This window comes from Macrotis lagotis, chromosome 5 (assembly GCF_037893015.1).
Source record: "Macrotis lagotis isolate mMagLag1 chromosome 5, bilby.v1.9.chrom.fasta, whole genome shotgun sequence".
Lineage (NCBI taxonomy): Eukaryota > Metazoa > Chordata > Mammalia > Peramelemorphia > Peramelidae > Macrotis > Macrotis lagotis.
The window spans coordinates 68347129-68367390 of NC_133662.1; the positions used below are offsets into that span (position 1 = coordinate 68347129).

General features: G+C 33.9%; 1 protein-coding gene and 2 long non-coding RNA genes across 3 annotated transcripts in view; 1 reads left to right on the forward strand and 2 right to left on the reverse strand.

The window, feature by feature from the left end:
* LOC141489748 (uncharacterized) overlaps window positions 1-18571 on the reverse strand; it is a 164545-nt gene extending 145974 nt beyond the window's left edge. Inside the window, exon 1 of the long non-coding RNA XR_012468977.1 lies at window positions 18498-18571. This is a non-coding gene — a long non-coding RNA (uncharacterized LOC141489748). The remainder of the gene's footprint in view (window positions 1-18497) is intronic.
* On the forward strand, window positions 15087-16019 carry LOC141489745 (olfactory receptor 14A2-like). The gene has a single exon (XM_074190199.1). It carries the CDS (start codon window positions 15087-15089, stop codon window positions 16017-16019), a length of 933 nt encoding a protein of 310 aa, XP_074046300.1.
* LOC141489747 (uncharacterized) overlaps window positions 18571-20262 on the reverse strand; it is a 47026-nt gene continuing 45334 nt past the window's right edge. The window contains exons 3-4 of the long non-coding RNA XR_012468976.1: window positions 19305-19475; window positions 18571-18660 (exon numbers count right to left, since the gene is read on the reverse strand). This is a non-coding gene — a long non-coding RNA (uncharacterized LOC141489747). The remainder of the gene's footprint in view (window positions 18661-19304; window positions 19476-20262) is intronic.

A 20262-nucleotide genomic window follows, 5' to 3' on the forward strand; every position in this document is an offset into this window, starting at 1 on the left:
TTCCATAATTTCTTATAATTTTTGGGTCTTTAGTATTGTTTTATTGTTTCTTGATTTCTCACAATATCATCAACTGTTTTTAGTTCCATTCTACATTTGAAGGAGTTATTTTCTTCAGAGAGCTTTTTAATTCTCCTTTTCCAGCTGACCAATTCTGCTTTTTAAGGTATTCTTCTCATTTGCCATTTCATCTAAACTGGTTTTTAACATGTGATTTTCTTCAGTATATTTTTGCATTTCTTTCACCAAGCTGCTGACTTGTTTTATCTGCTTTTTCCAACCCCCAGTCCCAGTGAAATAGAACTTTTCTACAAAATTCTACTTTGTATTGGACTGGGAAATTGTATCACTCAGCCTTTATGTGGGTTCTGCCCCTATAAATTTTGGATAGAGTAATAATTTGTTGGCTTTTGGAGTTTTTTGGGAAACAAGTTTCTGGAAATTCCTGTCTTCATGCCGCCATCTTAGCTCTGCCCCCAAATAAAGATAATTGAAGCAATTAAGTACATTTTGCCTGACTGTTGTTGTTTTTATATTTCATTATCATTAATTTCTATGAAATTTTATATCACTCCTATTTATTTATGCTAGCTGAGAGATAAACCTACCTATATTTCAGCCTTGTGAGTCTCTAATTGGGCTATACTTCCCCTTTACTCTGTAAGAGACAGACATCTCTGAAGATCATCCAAGATGTCCATCTTTGAGAAGTTGTTTTCCTTTTTTTTAGTGTGTAGAGACTTCATTTAAGGTTTTGTAGGAAAAAAGCTCTAGGAGCATGCTTCGTTTCACCCTGCCATCTTGGCTCAACCCTGGAAGTTCTGACCCTGCACTTTCATGGTCATCCTGTACCCATACTATCTACCCAAGCATGCTTCTTTTAACTGTCCTAAGAGAAATACAATTCTCAAGAATTACAAGTATGATCTTCCTTTCTAGGGATATATCCAGCTTAATGTTAATGACTAGCACTTATTCCCCTCTCCATTTAACTTTTTTTTACTGTCTCTTGAGTCTTATATTTGAAGATAAAATTTTCTGTTCAATTCTGGTCTTTTTATCAGAAAATTTTGAAAGCCCTACATTTTACTGAAAATTCATCTTTTCTCTAAAAGAATATGTTGAATTTTGCAGGGTAGTTGATTCTTGAGAAAAAATCAAGGTCTTTTCCCCTCTAGAATATCATATTCTAGGTCCTTCAGTCCTTTAATGCTGAAGCTGATCACTCCTATGTAATTCTAATTGTGGTTCTTTGGTACTGCTTCTTTTGTGAGCTTGCAGATTTTCTCTTTTAGGTAAGCATTCTGAAATTTGAACACAATATTTATTAGAGTTTTTATTCTGGAAACTCTTTCTGGAGGTGAACAATGAATTATTTCAAGGACTATTCCATGATCTTATTCTGGGATATTAGGGGAGTTTTCTATGATAAGTTCTTGAAAGATATTCCCCAGTCTCTTTTTTAATTGATGTTTTCAAGTAGGCCAATAATTTATAATTTTTTTGTCCTGGATCAATTTTAAAGGTCATTTGATTTTCCCAAAAATTACTTTATTTTTCTTCTAACTTTTTCATTGTCTTGGTTTTATTTGAGTCTTGGTGTCCTATGGTCATGAGTTTATATTTGTCCAATTTTAATTTTTAGAGTTCTATTCTTTTCAGTTAACTTCTGTGTTTCCTTTTTAGGTGGTTAATTTTACTTCTAAATGAGTTATTTTCCTTTTCCATTTGGTTAATTTTACTCTTTTGATGAGATGCAATTCTTTTCCAGTTGTTCAACATTACTTTTTTTATGAGTTGCCCTCCCTTTCCAGCTGATCAATTTTATTTTTTTGATTATTTGCACTCTTTCCAGTTGGCCAATTTTACTTTTAAAGGGGCTGATTTTTTTTTTTTAATTTTTCATATTTCTCCTGCAAGGCTCTCATTTCTTTTTTCCATTTTTTTCTCCCGCTCCTCTAGTTTTTAAAATCTTTTTTTGCACTCTTCCAAGAGATTTGGGATTTGAGACCAATTCTTAAATTCATTTGAGGCTTCAACTGCAGGCAATTTGGCTTAGCTTCCCTCTTCTTAGGTGACTTTTTGAATACAAACTTTCTATGGTTAGTACTCTTTTTGGTTTTTTGCTCATTTTTATAACTGAGCACTTCTCCTAGGGTACAGGGACTATTGCTCTGTTTTTTGTGCTGAGCTCAGGATCTTGTCCCTGCTTTATCACTAACCAAGGTGTTGCCTTTGCAATTGAGGCTTTGTCTATAAAGAAGTTTGTTCCCTCCTTTGTTCTAAGGCTTTGCCTATGAAGTGATTTCTTCCCAACCTAGTCCTGTCTGGTACACTAGCATTCCCAGAATACAGATTTATCTTTTGAGCTGGGATTGAGACCCTCACTGCTGACTTGCTGCCATATTGGCCTGCTGAACCAGGACCCAAAATATGGTTCAGCTAAAACCCTACTGTTAACTTTCTTGCTGTTGTACCTATGCTAATCTATTCTTCCCCTATGCCCAGAAGTGACAGATCTTTGCTGAATATCCTCCACAATATTTTAAGTTGAGAACTTGTTTCATTCTTTTTTGGTGGGATCTGTAACTTTAAGGTCTGTGGAGAGGTTTCATTTAAAGTTATTTCAGAGAATATTCTGAGAGCTTCTTAACTCCACGCCATCGTCTTGGCTATGTCCCACAAGTTCTCTAGTGAAGCCTTTTCAAGAAGTTTTGTGATCATGTTTAAACCTGTGAAATATCATTTGTCAGTTTTTGTGTAATCCTATTTAAGGCATGAATAATTCATCAAATTCAAACAATTTCCAAAAGTTTTGGGTTTTTGAAGTCTTCAGGGCACATGACTATATGGAGGCATTGTTGTAAGCAACAAGAAAAAGAATTCAAAACTGAGGTAGATATAATCTGAATAACACATGACGAGGTAAAAAAGAAACCATAATGGACTTCATAAGGTTAAATAATTTACATTCCTCCATAGCAAGATCATACTACTAATTCATAAGAACTTTCTTATTCTTAGGGTAGTTAGAAGGAATGTATTGAAAGAGGGAAAAGGAGTAAGTTGAATATGAAGGGATGATATCTAAAAATAATAAAATAAATGGATGAGAGAGGAACACATGGAAATAAAGAGAAAAGGAGGGGTAGAATGGGGTAAGTTATTTCATATAAATGAGACAAGAAAAAACTTCTGGTGAAACTCTTATCAGAATCGATTTAAAAAATATATAATTTAGACATTAAATTGGGTACAGAAAGCAATCTTTCTCTATAGAAAAGTAGGCAGGAAAGGGGATACGAGGAGGGGCTAGGTTTGATAGAAGGGAGGGAAGATTAGAGGACTAGGTTGTCAGAAACAAAACAGTTTTGAGGAGGAAAAGAGTGAAAGAAGAGAGACAATAGCAAAAAAACGGGAAAATAGAAAAAATCTCAGGGAAATACAATTGGCAATAAAATGAAAAAAATGAAGCAAGTTTCTCTTCTATATGTCTCATTTTTCTAAAATATAGAGTTGAACCAAATTCAAAAAATAGGAACTATTCCACAATTGATAAAGTATAAAAAGATATGAACAATTTTCAGATAAAGTAATCAAAGCTATCTATAGTCATATGAAAAAAATTTTAATGCACTATTGACTGGAGAAATGCAAATTAAAACAATTTTGAGGCACTATCTCGTACCTATTAGATTGTCTTATAGAACAGAAAAGAAAATGACAAAACATGGAGAGGATGTGGGAAGAAATGAGATATTAATTCATTATTTGTGGATTGTGAACTGATTCAACCATTCTGTGGAGCAATTTGAAACTAAGCCTGGAAGTCTAAAAAACATACGTTCCCTTTACCCTAGCAATACCAATACTAGTACTATATCCAAAAGAGACTTTACAAAAATGAAATTGATCTATATGTTCAAAGACATTTATAGTGGCTCTTTTCTGGTGGTAGGCAATTAGAAGTTGAAGGATTGTTCATCATTTGGAGAATGGTTGAACAAATTGTGTTATGTGATTCTATTCTGCTATAAGAAATAATGAACAGGATACTCTCAAAAATTCCTGAGTTAATGCAAAGAGAAATGTATTATATACAAGTAACAGCAATATTGTAAGATGATCAGTTACAAGTGACTTAGTTTTCTCAGCAAAACAATGAACCAAGACAACTCTCTAGAATTTTTGATGAAGTATGCTTTCTATAGTCATAAAGAAAAAACTGATGGTGACTGTGAATGATTGAAACATACTTTTTTCTTAAGTGTTTTTTTCTATATTTTCTTCCACAACATGAACATTATGGAAATGTTTTGTATAACTACACATGTATAGTATACATTTAATTGTTTGCCTTCTCTATGAGTCAGAGGGTGGAAGGGGAAAGGGATCTGTAATTAAAATTTAAAAGTTAAATGATAAAAATTATTTTTACAGTGGGAAAAAATAAAATACTAATAAAATTTTTAAAAATAACATGGGTAAGAATCTAAAACTATCTATTAATACAATCCTGTGAGTTGTATATATGCCACCACTCCCCCAAACACGAAAAATCCAAGTAAAATATTATGACTCTTCCTTCACACCAGTAAAGTTTGATTTTTGTCATTTTCTATTCCGCAGTGATTATAGTACCTCACTGTAAAATTTGATTAAATATTTAGTCATAATGTTGTGCTTTCTGCTAGTCATCCAGTGTCATCTGTGGCTAATGCAAGACTCCTAAAAAATTACCATTTAATTGTTTATGGCAAACAAATATATCAAGATCACAATATTAAAAGTCATGATGTGGAAGGAATAATTATATAACCTACACAGTCAACACACACACATAAATAGAAACATATAAACATACTTATACACACACACACACACATTTCACTTGATGGAGTTCTTTTATTTTTCTGCAACTGAGTTTCTGCCTCCAAAAATGAAGGATTTGACTAGATAATCTTGCATCAAATTCCAGCTTTGGTTTTTTTACTAGGATCTCAATAGAACACATTCTAAGACCATTTTATTTCTCTCATTGCTTGGCATGGCACTGTGCAGTTTTGTGTCTAGCAGTATCTGTAATGACAAGTACTGATGCATAGATAACTGAAACAATTTTTCCTATCCATTGACGTGAAAGGCATTGGGAAAAATCTTCTCTTTCTTCTAAATCAATGGTTCCTACTTGAAGCTGTTTTATTTAAAACAATTATGTTGATAAGAGCATGAGAATCACTGGCACAGGAAACACCACCCCCCTGCCCTCACCCTCCCCATCCCCTGCCAGTGCCTTCATCTGTGAGCAAGGCAGAATTGATGTAGCCCAAAGGAAATATGAGATGTGTAAGTTTAACTAGGTAACCACCCAGGTGTTCACAAGGGCTACTTCTACCTGATCTATGGTAGGACATTCCAAGTTCATATTGGTCTGATCAGCCAAAGTCAGATATTGTGACTTGTCTCTAACTTAGTGATATAATTTTGGTTTTCTTCAATAACAAAGCTCAGTAACCAACCATTCATTCAATCTACCATATTAGAAATGTCCTGAACAATATTAATTGGAGAAATGCAAATCAAAGCAATTCTGATGTACTATCCTATTAGATTGCTAATAGGATAGAAAAGGAAAATGACAGATGTCTTTTGTAGGGAAAATGAGACATTTATTAGTGGAGTTGTGAAATGATTCAACCATTATGTAGAGTAATTTGGAATTATACCCAAAGGGTTATAAATTCATGCCTTCTTGATCCAGCAAAGTGCTGTATTCCACCACTACCAGGACTGTATTCCAAAAATGCCAAAAAATAAAAAGGAAAAGGACTTATGCTGACAAAAATGTTTATGACTGCTCTTTTCTGGTGGCAACAAATTGGTAATTGAGGGGAAGGTCCATCAAGTGGCAATTGACTGAACAAATTGAAATATGTGATTATGATGGAATTCTATCTGCTATAAGAAATGATGGACAGAATGGTTTCAGAAAAACCTGGACAGACTTACATAAACTGATGCAAGTGAAATATAATGTGTACAAGGTAACAGTAATATTTTAGGATGACCAGCAGTGAATGACTTCACTTTTCTCAGCAATACTGTGATCTAAGACAAATTATGATAAGGACTTAAGATGAAGAAAGCTATCTATTCCCAGAGAAAGACACATGGTGCAAATCCACTCTGCTGATGGAGCCACATGAATTATCCTAAAGAGATCAGAAGAATACTTCCATAGTGTTGCTAACAGACTGTCATCAATTAATACAAAAGTCATTGATCATTTATATCAAATTGAAGTAATCCATCCCTAGCTGAAGCTCCAACTGAAGAAGAACTTTAGAATGTCTTTAGGTTCCTTTCACATGGCAAAAAACTGAGTGGTAATTCTATTCCATTATCAAAAAAAATATGCACTGAGTAACTGATTTGCACTATAGGTCATTGACCTATGAATAACCTTCAGGATAAAATAATAGCACTTTCAAGCATTACTATCTTCATAAAACTAATTTCATTTGCCTTCTTATGAGTCAAGAATCCTGAATATCTCTATGCTTCATTTATATTTTATTTTTGATGGAATTAAATGCTACCTTCTTAGTATGGATAAGTTATCGTGAAGGCAAACCCTGTAGAGCTCTCATTTTTTTTCACTGAACAAATGAAAGCTTCCCACACCTCTTCTGCTCTACTGTTGCCAATTATGTGTTAGCTCAATTTTCTCTCCAAGTTAACAACAAAGTGTTCCTGCACAGAGAAGCAGTTTAATCTGTAGACATTAATTCTAGTAGTCATTTTGCCTTGGTGCCACCACTTCAGCTGAATATTTAGCTTGAAGAGGATGAGTCAGCAATCAGTCCAGCACTGTTGATGACACATTATCTATATCATTCACACATGCTATCTGTCTCTTTACCTTACAATCACATCATCTATTAGAAGACAATGTTTTCTGTGAAAGTATGTTCAAGAAGTTTTATACATTTAAGTAACTAAAAGACATTGTTGGTGATGAGAAAGTCATGAGATGTGCAAGTCTTCATAGTAGACCGCTGCTTTCCAACTCTATTGTTCCCTGTCATGACTGGTAACATGAGCCTATTCTAGCATTAAAGTAAGCTAGAATTGTAAGCCTCTCCCCTTTTGGTAAGCTGATGATAAAGGTCTCCATGTCTTCATAAAGTTTTTCTTTGAATACATCAGAATTTGTCATGGTAGAAGCATAGGCACTGTCGATGGTGGCATGGCATTTTCCTTCAAGTTAGCAATCTCATTTTCATGATCCTGTCATTTACTCCTTTGGGTATGAATTCAAGCTTGTTGACTAGATTAGTTTTGATTGCAAAATACATCCTAACTTTGAAATTTACCCTTTACTGCAATCAATCCAGAAAAATGTGCAGCCAGTTCCAGCTTTAGTAAGTTGACTTCCATTTGTCAGTCTTGTTCCACTCAGAGCTGCCATTTGTATATGATACCTCCTGAGTTCTCACACAACAGGAGTTGTTCCTCTTTCTGGTCTATAAACTTTTGTGTTGTCTATGAATGTGTCCACACTCCATGTACGAATATTGACAGGAATCTTCTTTGAAGTAACTTTTGTACAGTGTGTGTGTGTGTGTGTGTGTGTGTGTGTGTGTGTGTGTGTGTGTGTTTTGATCACTTGCTGTGATAATCAGGTCATGATTGGGTGAATAGATAATTTTTATGGCATCTTTTCTAGCTCTTTCTTCACACCAGGAGGACAATATTGAGATCCTTAAAAGGGCTGCTTAGACAACCAAGGGACAACTAGATTACACTGCTGCTTCCAGTGAGGAAATGGCCCTATGATCTGGGCCATCTATAGGCAAAATTGTGATTATGGCTCCCAGTGTATCTGCAGCTGCTGCTTTATTGCTTGCCTGTCATGCAAAACGTTGAGATAGGAAGGGTTAAAGTGGTATGGGTGATATCAGCAAACTCTTCCAAAGTCATCATTGTCCAGTATCAAGCCAGAGTCAAGGCAATTGATGATGGCTCTAGATGCAGTGGATGACCTTAGTGTCTTCATAATCTAACCAAGCACTAAGCACTCCACAGCACCGACTTCAGTTGCCATCATAACCATTGGAATGAATTGCTCTCATCAGTGGAAGACTCTGCATGCTTAAGGTAGACACCCCACCTAATTCTTTGAAGTGTTTGAGCTCCTTTAGTTACCCACAACATCGTTTAGCCCATCAGCCAAAAATGATTTATGGGGGGGTATGTCTCAAGTAGACTTCAAAAGTGGAAAACAAAAGATTCAGCAAACCTCATACCAGAGGTACTAGTCTTCCTTGAACACACCTTATAGCCTGTTTTGCATGATTACATATGTATAATCTTTATGAAATTGCCTACTTCTCCAAGAATAGGGCTAAGTTTGAGGAAAGGAGAGAATTGGAACTCAAAGTTTTAAAAATAAATGTTAAAAATTGTTTTTACATATAACAAGTGGAAAATATAAGACTAAATAATAGAAAGGCAGCAGAGGTCTAAAAGACTAGGCATATGGAAAGGACTCAAAAGGAAGAGTGGTTAAAACAACTAGGAAATGATCACTTTTGTGTAAAAAAGGTATTATAAATCAGCAAAAAGTAATGAGAAACTCAGAGAAATTTTTAAAGAACTGATATAGATGCATTATGTGGTATTCATGAGGAAACTTTGTTTAGTATAACATCTGTAAGAGCTTTCCATCTTTACTCAAAAAAAATGACATCATGATTTCTTTCTATAACTTAATAAATGCCAACTATGATCCGGGCAATGGGAATACAAAGACAACAAATGTGACAACTTAGCAAAGGTGAAAAAAAAACTATTCCTTTATTTTGACAAATGGGAAAATATAAACAATAGCAATTGTATAATGTATGAGTAACAATCACTTTTCTGCATAAATTTTCCCCAAATTACAAAGGTAAGCATTTTGATGCTGGAATTATTTTGTTTTCACAAGAGTGAGCATTTAGTTAATAATGAATTTTGGGTGTTTGGCAGGAAATAAAATGAAGTTTAAATATAACCTGCAATATTTGGGGATTTTATCAAAATGAGAAATAGGATGTAGAAATGATTGAATCCTAAAATACCCCACATACACCCAGGAGTTACATGATTAAACTAATTGTAGGTCAGGGACTTGAGTTATTCAGGGACCAATGACATAGAATGATTGTAGGAGCACTCTAGAGAAATCCTCATCATCCTCAGAGGATGTTCAGAATGTAGAAGTCTTGCATCCCTGAAGTGAAATAAAATGATGCAAAAATCTATTGCAAGTATTTCAACATAAGAAGAACTGATTGGGATCTAAGAAATGTCATTTCTCACAGATATTTTAAATGATTCAACCAATGTAAAAAAGAAAATTATTATTCATACTAAAGAACACAATAAGGATTTGTTCCCCAATGTACCTGCAGTGACTCTAGGAAATGGTGGGGTCATACTTGGAAAAGGAATTAGAAGGAAAATTAGGGGAATTTTTGTTATCGTTTCATGTAACAACTGGGTATATAATCTCTTCCATTTTTTAAAAATTATTTCACTTCCACATAAGCATATTGGTTAATATCTGGAGATGCCATGGTCTGACCCTAAAGCAATGGATTGAAGAAATAAATGGAATACAAGGTAGGCATTTTAATTTTCTTTCACTAAAGTATATACAGCAGTGTCTTTATGACTAAGACCAAATAAAGTTAGTTCTCCATTGATCTGAAATGAATGGAAATATTAAAGACCATTTGAAAAAATGTAGAAAATATTTCTGAGAACTTGACTATGTGACCATAAGCAGCTCTCAGATATGGAAATAAAGGCAAAATGTAAAAAAATTGAAAAGAAGGTGAAACAGATTGATTTTGTGACTTCCTACTTCCAATGTATTTTCTCCTAAATTTTGGCACCTTCTCTTTACCCTTTAATAATATAAATCCCTTATGCTGCTCACTTGCTACCTGCTCAGACTTCAGAGTTGTCCCCTCTCGTCTCAATTACCAACCTATACACTTAGGATTAACTTTCTTTGTGCTGTATTCAGTTTCAAAGTTCCTTTTTCAATTCCTTGGAAACATTCATTTTGGCACCTGAAATCAAGTAAATACAAAAATAAAAAAAAAAAAGATTAAAAACTACAATGGGGCAGCTAGGTGGCGCAGTGGATAGAGCACTGGCCTTGGAGTCAGGAGTACCTGAGTTTAAATCCAGCCTCAGACACTTAATAATTACCTAGCTGTGTGGCCTTGGGCAAGCCACTTAACCCTAAGGCCTTCCAAAAACCAAAAATAAATAAATAAATAAAAATAAAAAAGCTACAATCCAACTTAGCTGTACTGAAAGATATAGTAAAATTTAAAACAGTAAAGTTAATCATTTCAAGAATTTTGAAGTTGTATGACAGGACTCTGACTTTTCCAATGTCCCTTAAAGTCTTTGACTGAAAAAATCACTGACTCCAATCAATCAACAAGCATTTATTAAGTTCCTATTTAAGTTCAATCATTGTTCTAGGGATAGAAAGACAAAATATCAAAATATCCCTTGGCTTCAAAAGAGTTTATAGGCTATAGGGCTCAATTAATTCATAATTTTCCATAGAAAATGAATTTTGAAGTCTGTAGGAGGAATAAAATATAAATTCTAAATTTAATCTAATGGATACTGTGATATTTATGTATTTGTAATAAAAATGAGTCTTAGGTCTAGGGATGTTTAAATCCTAAAGCCTCCCACAACCCCCAGAGGTCACACTAATAAGCTAGCATGTGTTTCTAAATGAGGGACTTTAGCTGGTACTTGAAAAACTGATCATTCTAGGACATTTAACTGAGAAGGAAATGCATGTCAGGCATGCTAAACAGCAGTGCAACATCACAGAGATGGAAAATGATATGCTATGTACAAGAATCAGCAAAAAGACTTTTAGGATTGAACTATGGGAACCTACAAAAAAAGTGGTAGGCAGTATGACTGAGAAGAAAAGTTGAGTCTTGATTCACCAAAGATATGAAACATAAGTATTTAAATAGGACCTTAGAAGTACTGGGGAATCCCTGAAGGTTAGGGAGTGATATATAATGAATAGGCAGCAGTGGTTGACAGACATAAGACTGTTACCCCAATTAAGAGGCTATTGAAAGGCAGCTAGGTATTGAAGTGGGTAGAGCACCAGCCCTGAAGTCAGGAGGACCTGAATTCAAATTGGACCTCAGACACTTAATTACCTAGCTGTGTGACGATGGGCAAATAACTTAACCCTATTGTCTTAAATAAATAAAAAAAATTTAAAAAGAGGCTATTGAAAGATTCTAGTGATAGGTAATCAGGGACTGAAATAAGATTGATTTTTGAGTAAATGAAAGGAATAGAGACAATTTGAGATGGGAGACAGAAAGCATAAGAAGGGAAACATATTGGATGTCTGTGGTAGTTGAGAGTAAGGTAACAAGAATATATCAGTAAAGTTCCGAATCTGAATGACAGAAACAATGAGTGCCACCTTCATACAAGTAAGAAACTTTAGAAGCAGAGTGCTACTTTAGAACTATGATGGGAGGGAGGGAGGGAGGGAGGAGATTTAGTAAATATAATAATTTCTCTTTTTTAATATGCTGACTGAGATTTCACTAGGACTTCAAACTTGAAATGTCCAATAGGATTGTTCAGTAGGCAATTGAAGATTTAACAATGGTGATCTAGAGCGAGACTAGGTCAAGAAAGTTAGATGTAGAATTGATCATCAGAAAGAAAGTAGATAAACCTATATGAACTGATAAGGTCAAAAAGCAGATCCAGGAAGAGCAAAAAAAGAGAAACTACAACAAAATTTAGCATGTTGTGAGAATAAATAAGCAAGATAAATTAAGAATGAGTCATAAAACAGGTAAGAATAGACTAGGGAAGGGCAGGGTCAAGAAATTCAGAGAGAAAAGTCAATATAAAAGAAAGAGGTGGCCAACAGTCTTTAATACTGCATAGAAGCTAAGTAGAATAAGGCTGGAGAGAGGAAATCAGATCAGTTGACTGGAAAAGATCATTTCAAATAGATCTATGGTCATATAGCAGATAGTAGTGAGGTCAGGGAGTATGAGAATATGGGTGATGGGGTCAAAAAGTCTAGGCAGCATTGAGAAATGAAAGAGAGACAATAGAAAGATATTTTGCAGAAGATTGTAAGGTCTAAAAAATTGTTTTATTTTGTTTTTTTGAGAATGGGAAAATGTAGATGTAATAGTCAGGGATAGATTGGAGGGGAAATGGGGGGGAGATAAAGAATGAAGATAATAAAGACAGGATGGGAAAGTATAACTCAAGTTTCTCCTTTGTCTGGAGACTTGTCCCCTCACATTATCAACAAGAAAGTAAAGGAGGAGAGAATGGAGGAAGTCAAAGAAGTATAACTGAAAAATAAATGGAAAAGAAGAATCTCACCAAAAGTCTCTACTTTCTAAATGAAGTATGAAATTTATAATTCATTTAGATAGAAAAAATTCCAATTTTTATGTGAGTTTTTGGTAAAAAATACTACAGGAAATATAAAGAGAACAGATAAGTTTGAGAAAAGGCAAAACGATGAATGTGATTTTTTTTAATTGATTTAAGAAAGGTAAAAGATTACCTTGATGATATTGGATAATTAGAAGTAGCAATGCAATCAGTTAGCAATTTTTTATTTTCTTCAGTTCCATTCAGAAGTACTTAAGCAGTACTAAAGGAAGTGAATAAAGAAATTTTCATCAGCCAATTTCTTTTTGTTTGTTTGTTTTTACAAGGCAATGGAGTTAAATGACTTGCCCAAGGTCACACAGCTAGGTAATTATTAATAATTGAGGCCAGATTTGAATTCCGGTGCTCCTGACTCCAGGGCCAGAACTCCATCCATTGCACCACCTAACTGCCCCCCACTAGTTAATTTCAATAAGTGTGTTCTGCAATTAATCAAGAAAGGAAGTGATTCAAGAGTAGATAAAACAGGTTAAATGCAGGATCCCAGATTGAAAAGTCAAGCCAGAACAGGGTGATTATCAAGGAAAGTACTGAAGAATAGAGGTCCCAGGAAAGACAAAGCACATGGTTAGGGAAAGTTAGGTTTGAAAATATTAGTAAAAATGCCAAAATTTCAATTCCAATTTCACCTATTAGAATCAAAACTTGGGATTTTAAAAGATCTGTTGAAAAATAGAGAATCCTTTCTTCAAATCTTGATATTCCCTTTTCTGCTTCTGTATATTTCCTAGCAACATATTTGTAATAGCTCCTTCAAAAACTTAAGCATTCCTGCCTGAAGGAACACTTCACAGAATTCAAGTGACTGTATATATATAGATAGATAGATAGATAGATAGATAGATAGATAGATAGATAGATATAGATACAGATATATATATATATATAGAGAGAGAGAGAGATATACAAACATATGTATATATAAGTGTGTGTACTCATATTTATATGGAAACACATGTGTGTATGTGTATATATATTCAGGTAGATACATGTACACATATGGTATTCATGTGTATTCATTCAAGAACATATGCATGCTCTATATGTGTGTCTATCTTTATCTCTGCAAGAAGCTAGCTCTCCCTCTCACATCTCACTGAATTCTTTGTTATGCTATTAGGCATTTATCTCCTGATAATTTGTATTGTAGTTATTTGCAAATCTATCTTGACTGTTTGAGAGTCTAGAAGAGTCAAGGCATACAATTGGACATTGCTGATTTATATGACCTATGATCTAGAACACTTTTGTGAAGAACACACAATTGCTAAAACTTTATTGTAAAGTATTAGTGAAACATACTGATAATAATTCCTTTGACTAGTACGAATAACACAGTTTTCTTTTGGAATATCTTTAATGAGAGTAGAGGGTCTTTGTCAAGGATGCCACAACTAGAAAATATCCACCTGAATTTTGACTCGGATCTTCCTATATAAAGGTCTAGCACTCTATCCACTTTTTCATATTGCTACCTAAATATAAAAGAGTACTTTAACTCAAGGAAGAATAATCAGACTCCAGAAGGACAGTCATTCTCCATTCTACCTTCATCAAATCGAGTAGAAGAGATTCACCAGAGACAAGATCATTTGGAAATTAGTTGAGAATGGATTTGCATTTCAAAATGACTGTTCTTAGTTGTTGGTCCCATAGCCTTTTATTGAAGAAGAGTATAAAGCATAAATAACTCAGGTTGGTGCCAATGACACTGAATTCATTTGCATGACAAGTCTAGTATTCTGGAGTAATGAAGTTGCCAACATGACAATGTCTTGGTGAAGTTATAAATCCTGGGCAGTGGACATCATTTAAAATTGATAAAGATCACTAATACTCTTGAAGAATGGGAAGAAAGTCATTTTTTCATGAAGAAAAATTTTGAGTGTGCCTTACTTAACACAGTAACCAGTAGTAACTTTCAATTTAGTCTGAAGTCAAGGTGAGATTCTGACAATTCCTGTATGTCCACTAGAAAGTCATATTATCTTTCATGAGATTTGGGATCTTATGTTCAGAATGGTATAGTAGTATTTGAGCTATCTATCTTGCAGGGTCCTTGTAATTAATGTACTCTATAACCCTTAAAATTCATATACTTTAGAGATATATTGCTACTAATCACCTTTTTTAAAGCTGTAGATACTATTTCACAAATAAATGCTTTGGAATGTATATAACCCTTTAAACTCATCTAATCTAGTTCAAGGATGTTTAACCCATCTTATGTCTTGGGCTACTTCTGGTATTGCCTAGCATGCCCTTCTCTGAACAATATATTCAAATATTTGAAAAATGCATAGATTTCAAAAGAACTGATATAGGGGAAATGGTTATCAAATTATGTTTAAAAAGAATTCCTAGACCTAAGACTTTCTGATACAGTTTTATCTCATTTAGCAAATGACCAAAACAAAGTATTGTGATTTGTACAAGACCTCAAAATAGACCTGAAGCAATATCTTAACATCCAGCGAACTAAAGGTACTTATTTGATAATAACTTCTTTTTTCTGTGCAGATAATCAAGAGAACTCCCAGAGCATGGCCAACGTCACTATGATGACAGGATTCCTCCTGTTGGACTTTGCCAACACCTGGGAGATCCAGGTCTTACATGCCTTGTTCTTCTTAATGATCTACTTGGTCTCTCTGATAGGGAACCTGCTCATTTTCACCCTCATCTCTCTTGACAAGAATCTCCAATCTCCCATGTATTTCTTCCTGAAGAACCTGTCCTTTTTAGATCTCTGCTTTATTTCTACTACCCTACCTAAATCTGTCACAAACTCCCTGAGTCATAGTCGCTCTATTTCTTTCATGGGGTGTGTATTACAGTTCTTTTTAGTAATTTTATTTGCAGCATCTGAGCTTTTTCTCCTCACAACAATGTCCTATGACCGCTATGTGGCCATCTGCCAGCCCCTTCACTATAAAATCATCATGAACAAAGGGATGTGTGTGAAGATGGCAACTGTTTCCTGGCTTGGTGGAGGTTTGTTTGGGGCTTTTTATTCAGCTTGTACGTTCACTTTACCATTCTGTAGTTCCAAGGAACTCCATCAGTTCTTCTGTGATTTCCCTTCATTACTTAGGCTCTCCTGCTCTAATATACATATTGGAGTAGATGTGACTTTGGCATTTGGGGTTATTGCAGGAATTTTCTGCTTTATTTTGATATCTATCTCTTATGGTCCTATATTCTCAACTGTACTGAAAATTCAAACCACAGAGGGTCGTTCAAAAGCCTTCTCTACTTGCCTACCCCACCTCATCGTTCTTATGATTTTTATCATAACTTCAATAACAGTTTACCTAAAGCCATCTCAAAAGCAATCTGACTCAATTCTGGATTTACTTTTGTCTATTTTCTATACAGTGGTACCCCCAACCCTGAACCCTCTCATCTATAGCCTAAGGAATAAGGACATCAAGAATTCTCTAAGGAATCTAATAGCATGGAAACACTTCTCATAGGGAATAACACTAAATTCTTTTGAATGATTTTATGACTGGATTATTTAAAATGAAAGAAAAAGAAATCAAGTGAGGGCTTTTTCTTCTTCTTGACTTGACCTCTTTCCTTCTTTGCAATGGCATTCATTAAGGAAGGCCATCTCGGTGCAGCTAGGTGGCACAGTGTATAGAGCACCGGCCCTGGAGTAAGGAGTACCTAAGTTCAAATCCGGCCTCAGACACTTAATAATTACCTAGCTGTGTGACCTTGGGCAAGCCACTTAACCCCATTTACCTTGCACAAATAAAAAACCTAAAAAAAAAGGACATATCTTTGAAATTATTAATAAATTATTTTCAAAAGAGATACTAGTTAAGCAAATAAGTTATTTGAATATTATATTTATATTAGCTATATTTGACCTATGAAGGAAAAGGATATCTACATCCAGAAAAAGAATTGATTAATAGATGTATAGAATAACTTTACAGATATATGCCTATTTGTTTCTAATGGTAGTTATCTCTAGGGCATGAGAGAGGTAAGGAGGAAAAAAAGAAATAAAAAGAAATTTATAATTTTGCTGCATATTTAAAAGAAACACCAAGTGTTTCAATTTTAAGATGTCCTAAGTGGCCTCCCCTTCAAAACTTTTGACTCAGAAATAGAATTTTCATCAACACACCATTAAACAGCAAATAAAAAATGAAAGTAACAATGCTAACATGGAAATCTACTTTGCATAATTCATATATATAATTGATATACTACTTGTCCTCAATGAGTGAGGAGGGGTAGAAAGCAAGTAAAAAAATATGAAACTAAATTTTAACAAAAATGTTAAAAAAGTAAAAAAGAAACTTTTTGAAAAAAGAATAAGGCTAGTTCCAAATATCTGAATTTCTAATTAGTTTATTGAATAGAACAAACTGAGTATTTAATAAATGCATTAGCTTCACATCCATAGTAAAACTCTTCCAGAGGCACTTCAACATGAAATTCAGTATGGAAATTAACATCTTATATTAAAGTCTGCACTAAATCAATCCACTTCTAAATTTCTAAAATATCATTCCCTAAATGATTCCTGTGAAGTGATATTCCCTATGAAGTGATAAACTTTCTTTTTGTAAAACAAGGATTAAGGTAGTCTTTTTATTTTTTATTCTACTTTTTATTTTTTACTTCTTTTCACTGGCTAGACTAGAAGGAAAGAATGAAGAATGATGGGATAAATACTCCAATTAGGCCTAAATAGCAAATATTTTGGGAGTTTAAAAGCTTCCAAAGAAAACACATACACCTCATTTAAAATTGATTCCAATCTTACTTAGGGGCTTCTTTATTCATTTTCCTGAACAATTTTCTATACAAATAGAAAAACAAAAAAAAAAGAAAAAAAGAACAAAATGATACACACATACATATATAGATTATAGATTATATTATATATATATGAAACCTAAAATTTCCCTTGCCAATATCTGTGCTGCTTTATTTGTGCTTGTTTTTCTAATTAAACTAAATGGGTATTTGTTTTCTTACTGTTGTATCTTACATGAAACTTTCATTTCCTTTAATTGCAATATTTTATTTATATAAAAAATGTTTGTTAAGGAAAGTATTTAATTAGACCATACCTGGTATGCTAATTTGAACCTTGCAAGATCTATAAGCATACTGTATACCTATATAATATGCAGACATCCCTTGTGTGGGGGCAGGCAAAACTTTTTAATCTAGAGTTTCCTTATCTCAATTCTCACAGGTATTATTAATGTACTAGTAAAATGAAAAGAGGGTAAGAGATGTATTTATTTCCTTGAGACAACTGGGTGAAGGATTTCTACTTCAAAGGAAAAAAATTGAAATGGACTCCCTCTCCACGTTTAGCTGGAAGAAACTGTTTTTAGATCAGGTTTCTATCACTTATAATAAAGAAGGGGCAAGGGGAAGCTAGGTGGTGCAGTGAATAGAGCACTGGCCCAGGAGTTTGGAGCACATAAGTTCAAATCCAGTCTCAGACATTTAGTATTTATCTAGTTGTGTTTTGGACAAGTTATTAATCCTGTTGCCTTGCAAAAAACAAAATTAAAATTAAATTAAATTAAATTTAAAAATTAAGTAAAGTAAAATAAAATAAATAAAAATGAAGGCAAAAAAGAATTTCCAAAAACACTAAGTTTTAAAAGTCTAGCCATACCACTTATATTCAAATAGGAGTCACTGCACAGACTCTCAAGTTGTTTGATGCAGCTAATACTGACCAATTTCCAAATCTAAAAGTAGTTATGGATAAGAGGGGAAAGTTTTCCAAATATAGCAAATTGGGCAAATCAGTTATACACCCACTGATAAGAATAAAATGTTTCTACCAGAGTAAGATTGTTTAAGAACAACAGAAATAAAAATCATTCAGTCCATCTGCCTCTAGGTTGAGTGAGATTTTTGAAGAGTTCATTTTGGGAAAATATTCACTGACTCCACATTTTCCTTACCTTCTGTCTTAAAGCATCAAATCAGCAATGGGCATCATGAAAGTGAGAAATAGGCAAGCACAGATTCTTCACTGGTTTGTAAGTATAGATGTCCATGTTCCTTTACTTCTTCAAGTGGCATATTAGGGATTCAGTGGTTAGAAATCTGTTCCATCACTACCTCCTGTTTAGAAATGGAAACAAAAAAAAGGACTGGAGAACATAGTTGGAAAAGTGAAATTGTAGAGTTAAGGACTTTAAAGATGGAACAGTCTTTTAGTAAGGACAATGTATAGATTGTGAACAACACCCCAGTGGATGACTGAAAGAGGATATGTGGATTCATAGTTGTTGATTACTTTAAGAAAATCCAGTTTTAAATGAGATAGGTGCCTAAATTGGGACACCTTCACACAAGCAAAAATGTTAAAATAGTAGTAGATCAAGTAATAATAAAAAAAAAATCCAAAGACTACATATAGTAAATTACTTTTCCCATCAAAGTACTGCACAAAAAAAATAAGATAGGCAATAGCCCTTGGGAAATGGGAAAAGGGTCTGCCAAGCAAACTAAGCTAAGGAAAAACAAAACAGAATTCCCATATCTGGAACAGAGGTCTGCAAGAAATACTGTGGCCTGCAAGTGAGAAGACAGTTAAAGTTTCTCCAAAGAAAATCCAAGGATGATTAGAAACTTAAAGCACAGGCAATTAAAGTAACCAATGCATTTTACGTGCCTGTTGTTGTTATTTGGCCTTCATTAACATTAATATCTATGTTATTTGATATCATTCATATTTATTTTTCCTAGCCTAAAAATAAACATACCTGTGTTTCAGTCCTGTCAGCCTCTATGGTTTGTGGGATCAAATATTAATTTTACCATGTTATTTGGATGAGATATTGAGACAAAAAAGTGACATCACCTGAAGTGTCACCAGGTTCTTTGTGTCAGGAGGAAGTTTCCGATACCATGGTTGTATATGTTATTGTGTGTTTCTGTAATAAAATAATAACATTTTCATTACTAAAATCTAGAGAGACTTTTTAATGACTAATAGCTTCAGATTGTTTCTGACATCCGTTATCTCTCTTTTTTATTGTATATGAATTTTTATTTTATTTTCCCCTTAGAAGTATTGGTGGTTTTTCAACATTCTTCCATTTGCAAATTTATGAATTCCACATTTTCTACAACCTTTCCTTCCCTCTCCCCTTCTCATAATGGCAAAGAGTCAGGTAAAAATTGTGCATGTGCATTTGTATTTAATGTATTTATATATTTCTCATTTTGTGAAAGAGGAATTGGAACAAAGGGGAAAGAAAAAACCATGAGAAAGTAAGGATAAGAATTTTTTTTAATTGTGAACATAGCAAGCATTCAGAATTCATGTTTTTTTTTCCCTTCTGAATATGAATGGTATTGTCCATAATAGACCTCTGAGGGTGGTCCTTAGTCTCTGAACTGTTGATAGGAACTGCATCCATCATAGTTGATATACCAAAGTTGGTATGCAATGTTTCCTTGGTTCTGCTTACTTCACTCAACTTTTATTCGAGAAGCTGTTTGTCAAATGGTAAATTACTGTAGTTATTTATTTCTGTTTCTTTTGTACCTACTCTAATACATTGGCTTATTACTCTATTTCTTAACCAGTAGCAGGGGAATTTTAATGAGTGCCTCTTTATAATGCAGCTTTAGACCTGGTAGAGCTAGGCCACTTTCTTTTGCATTTTTTCCATCAATTCCCTTGTTATTATTGAACTGTTTTGCTCCAGATAATTA

Coding starts and splice junctions, on each gene's coding strand:
- LOC141489745 (XM_074190199.1), top strand. CDS start 15,087: ATGGCCAACGTCACTATGATGACAGGATTCCTCCTGTTGGACTTTGCC.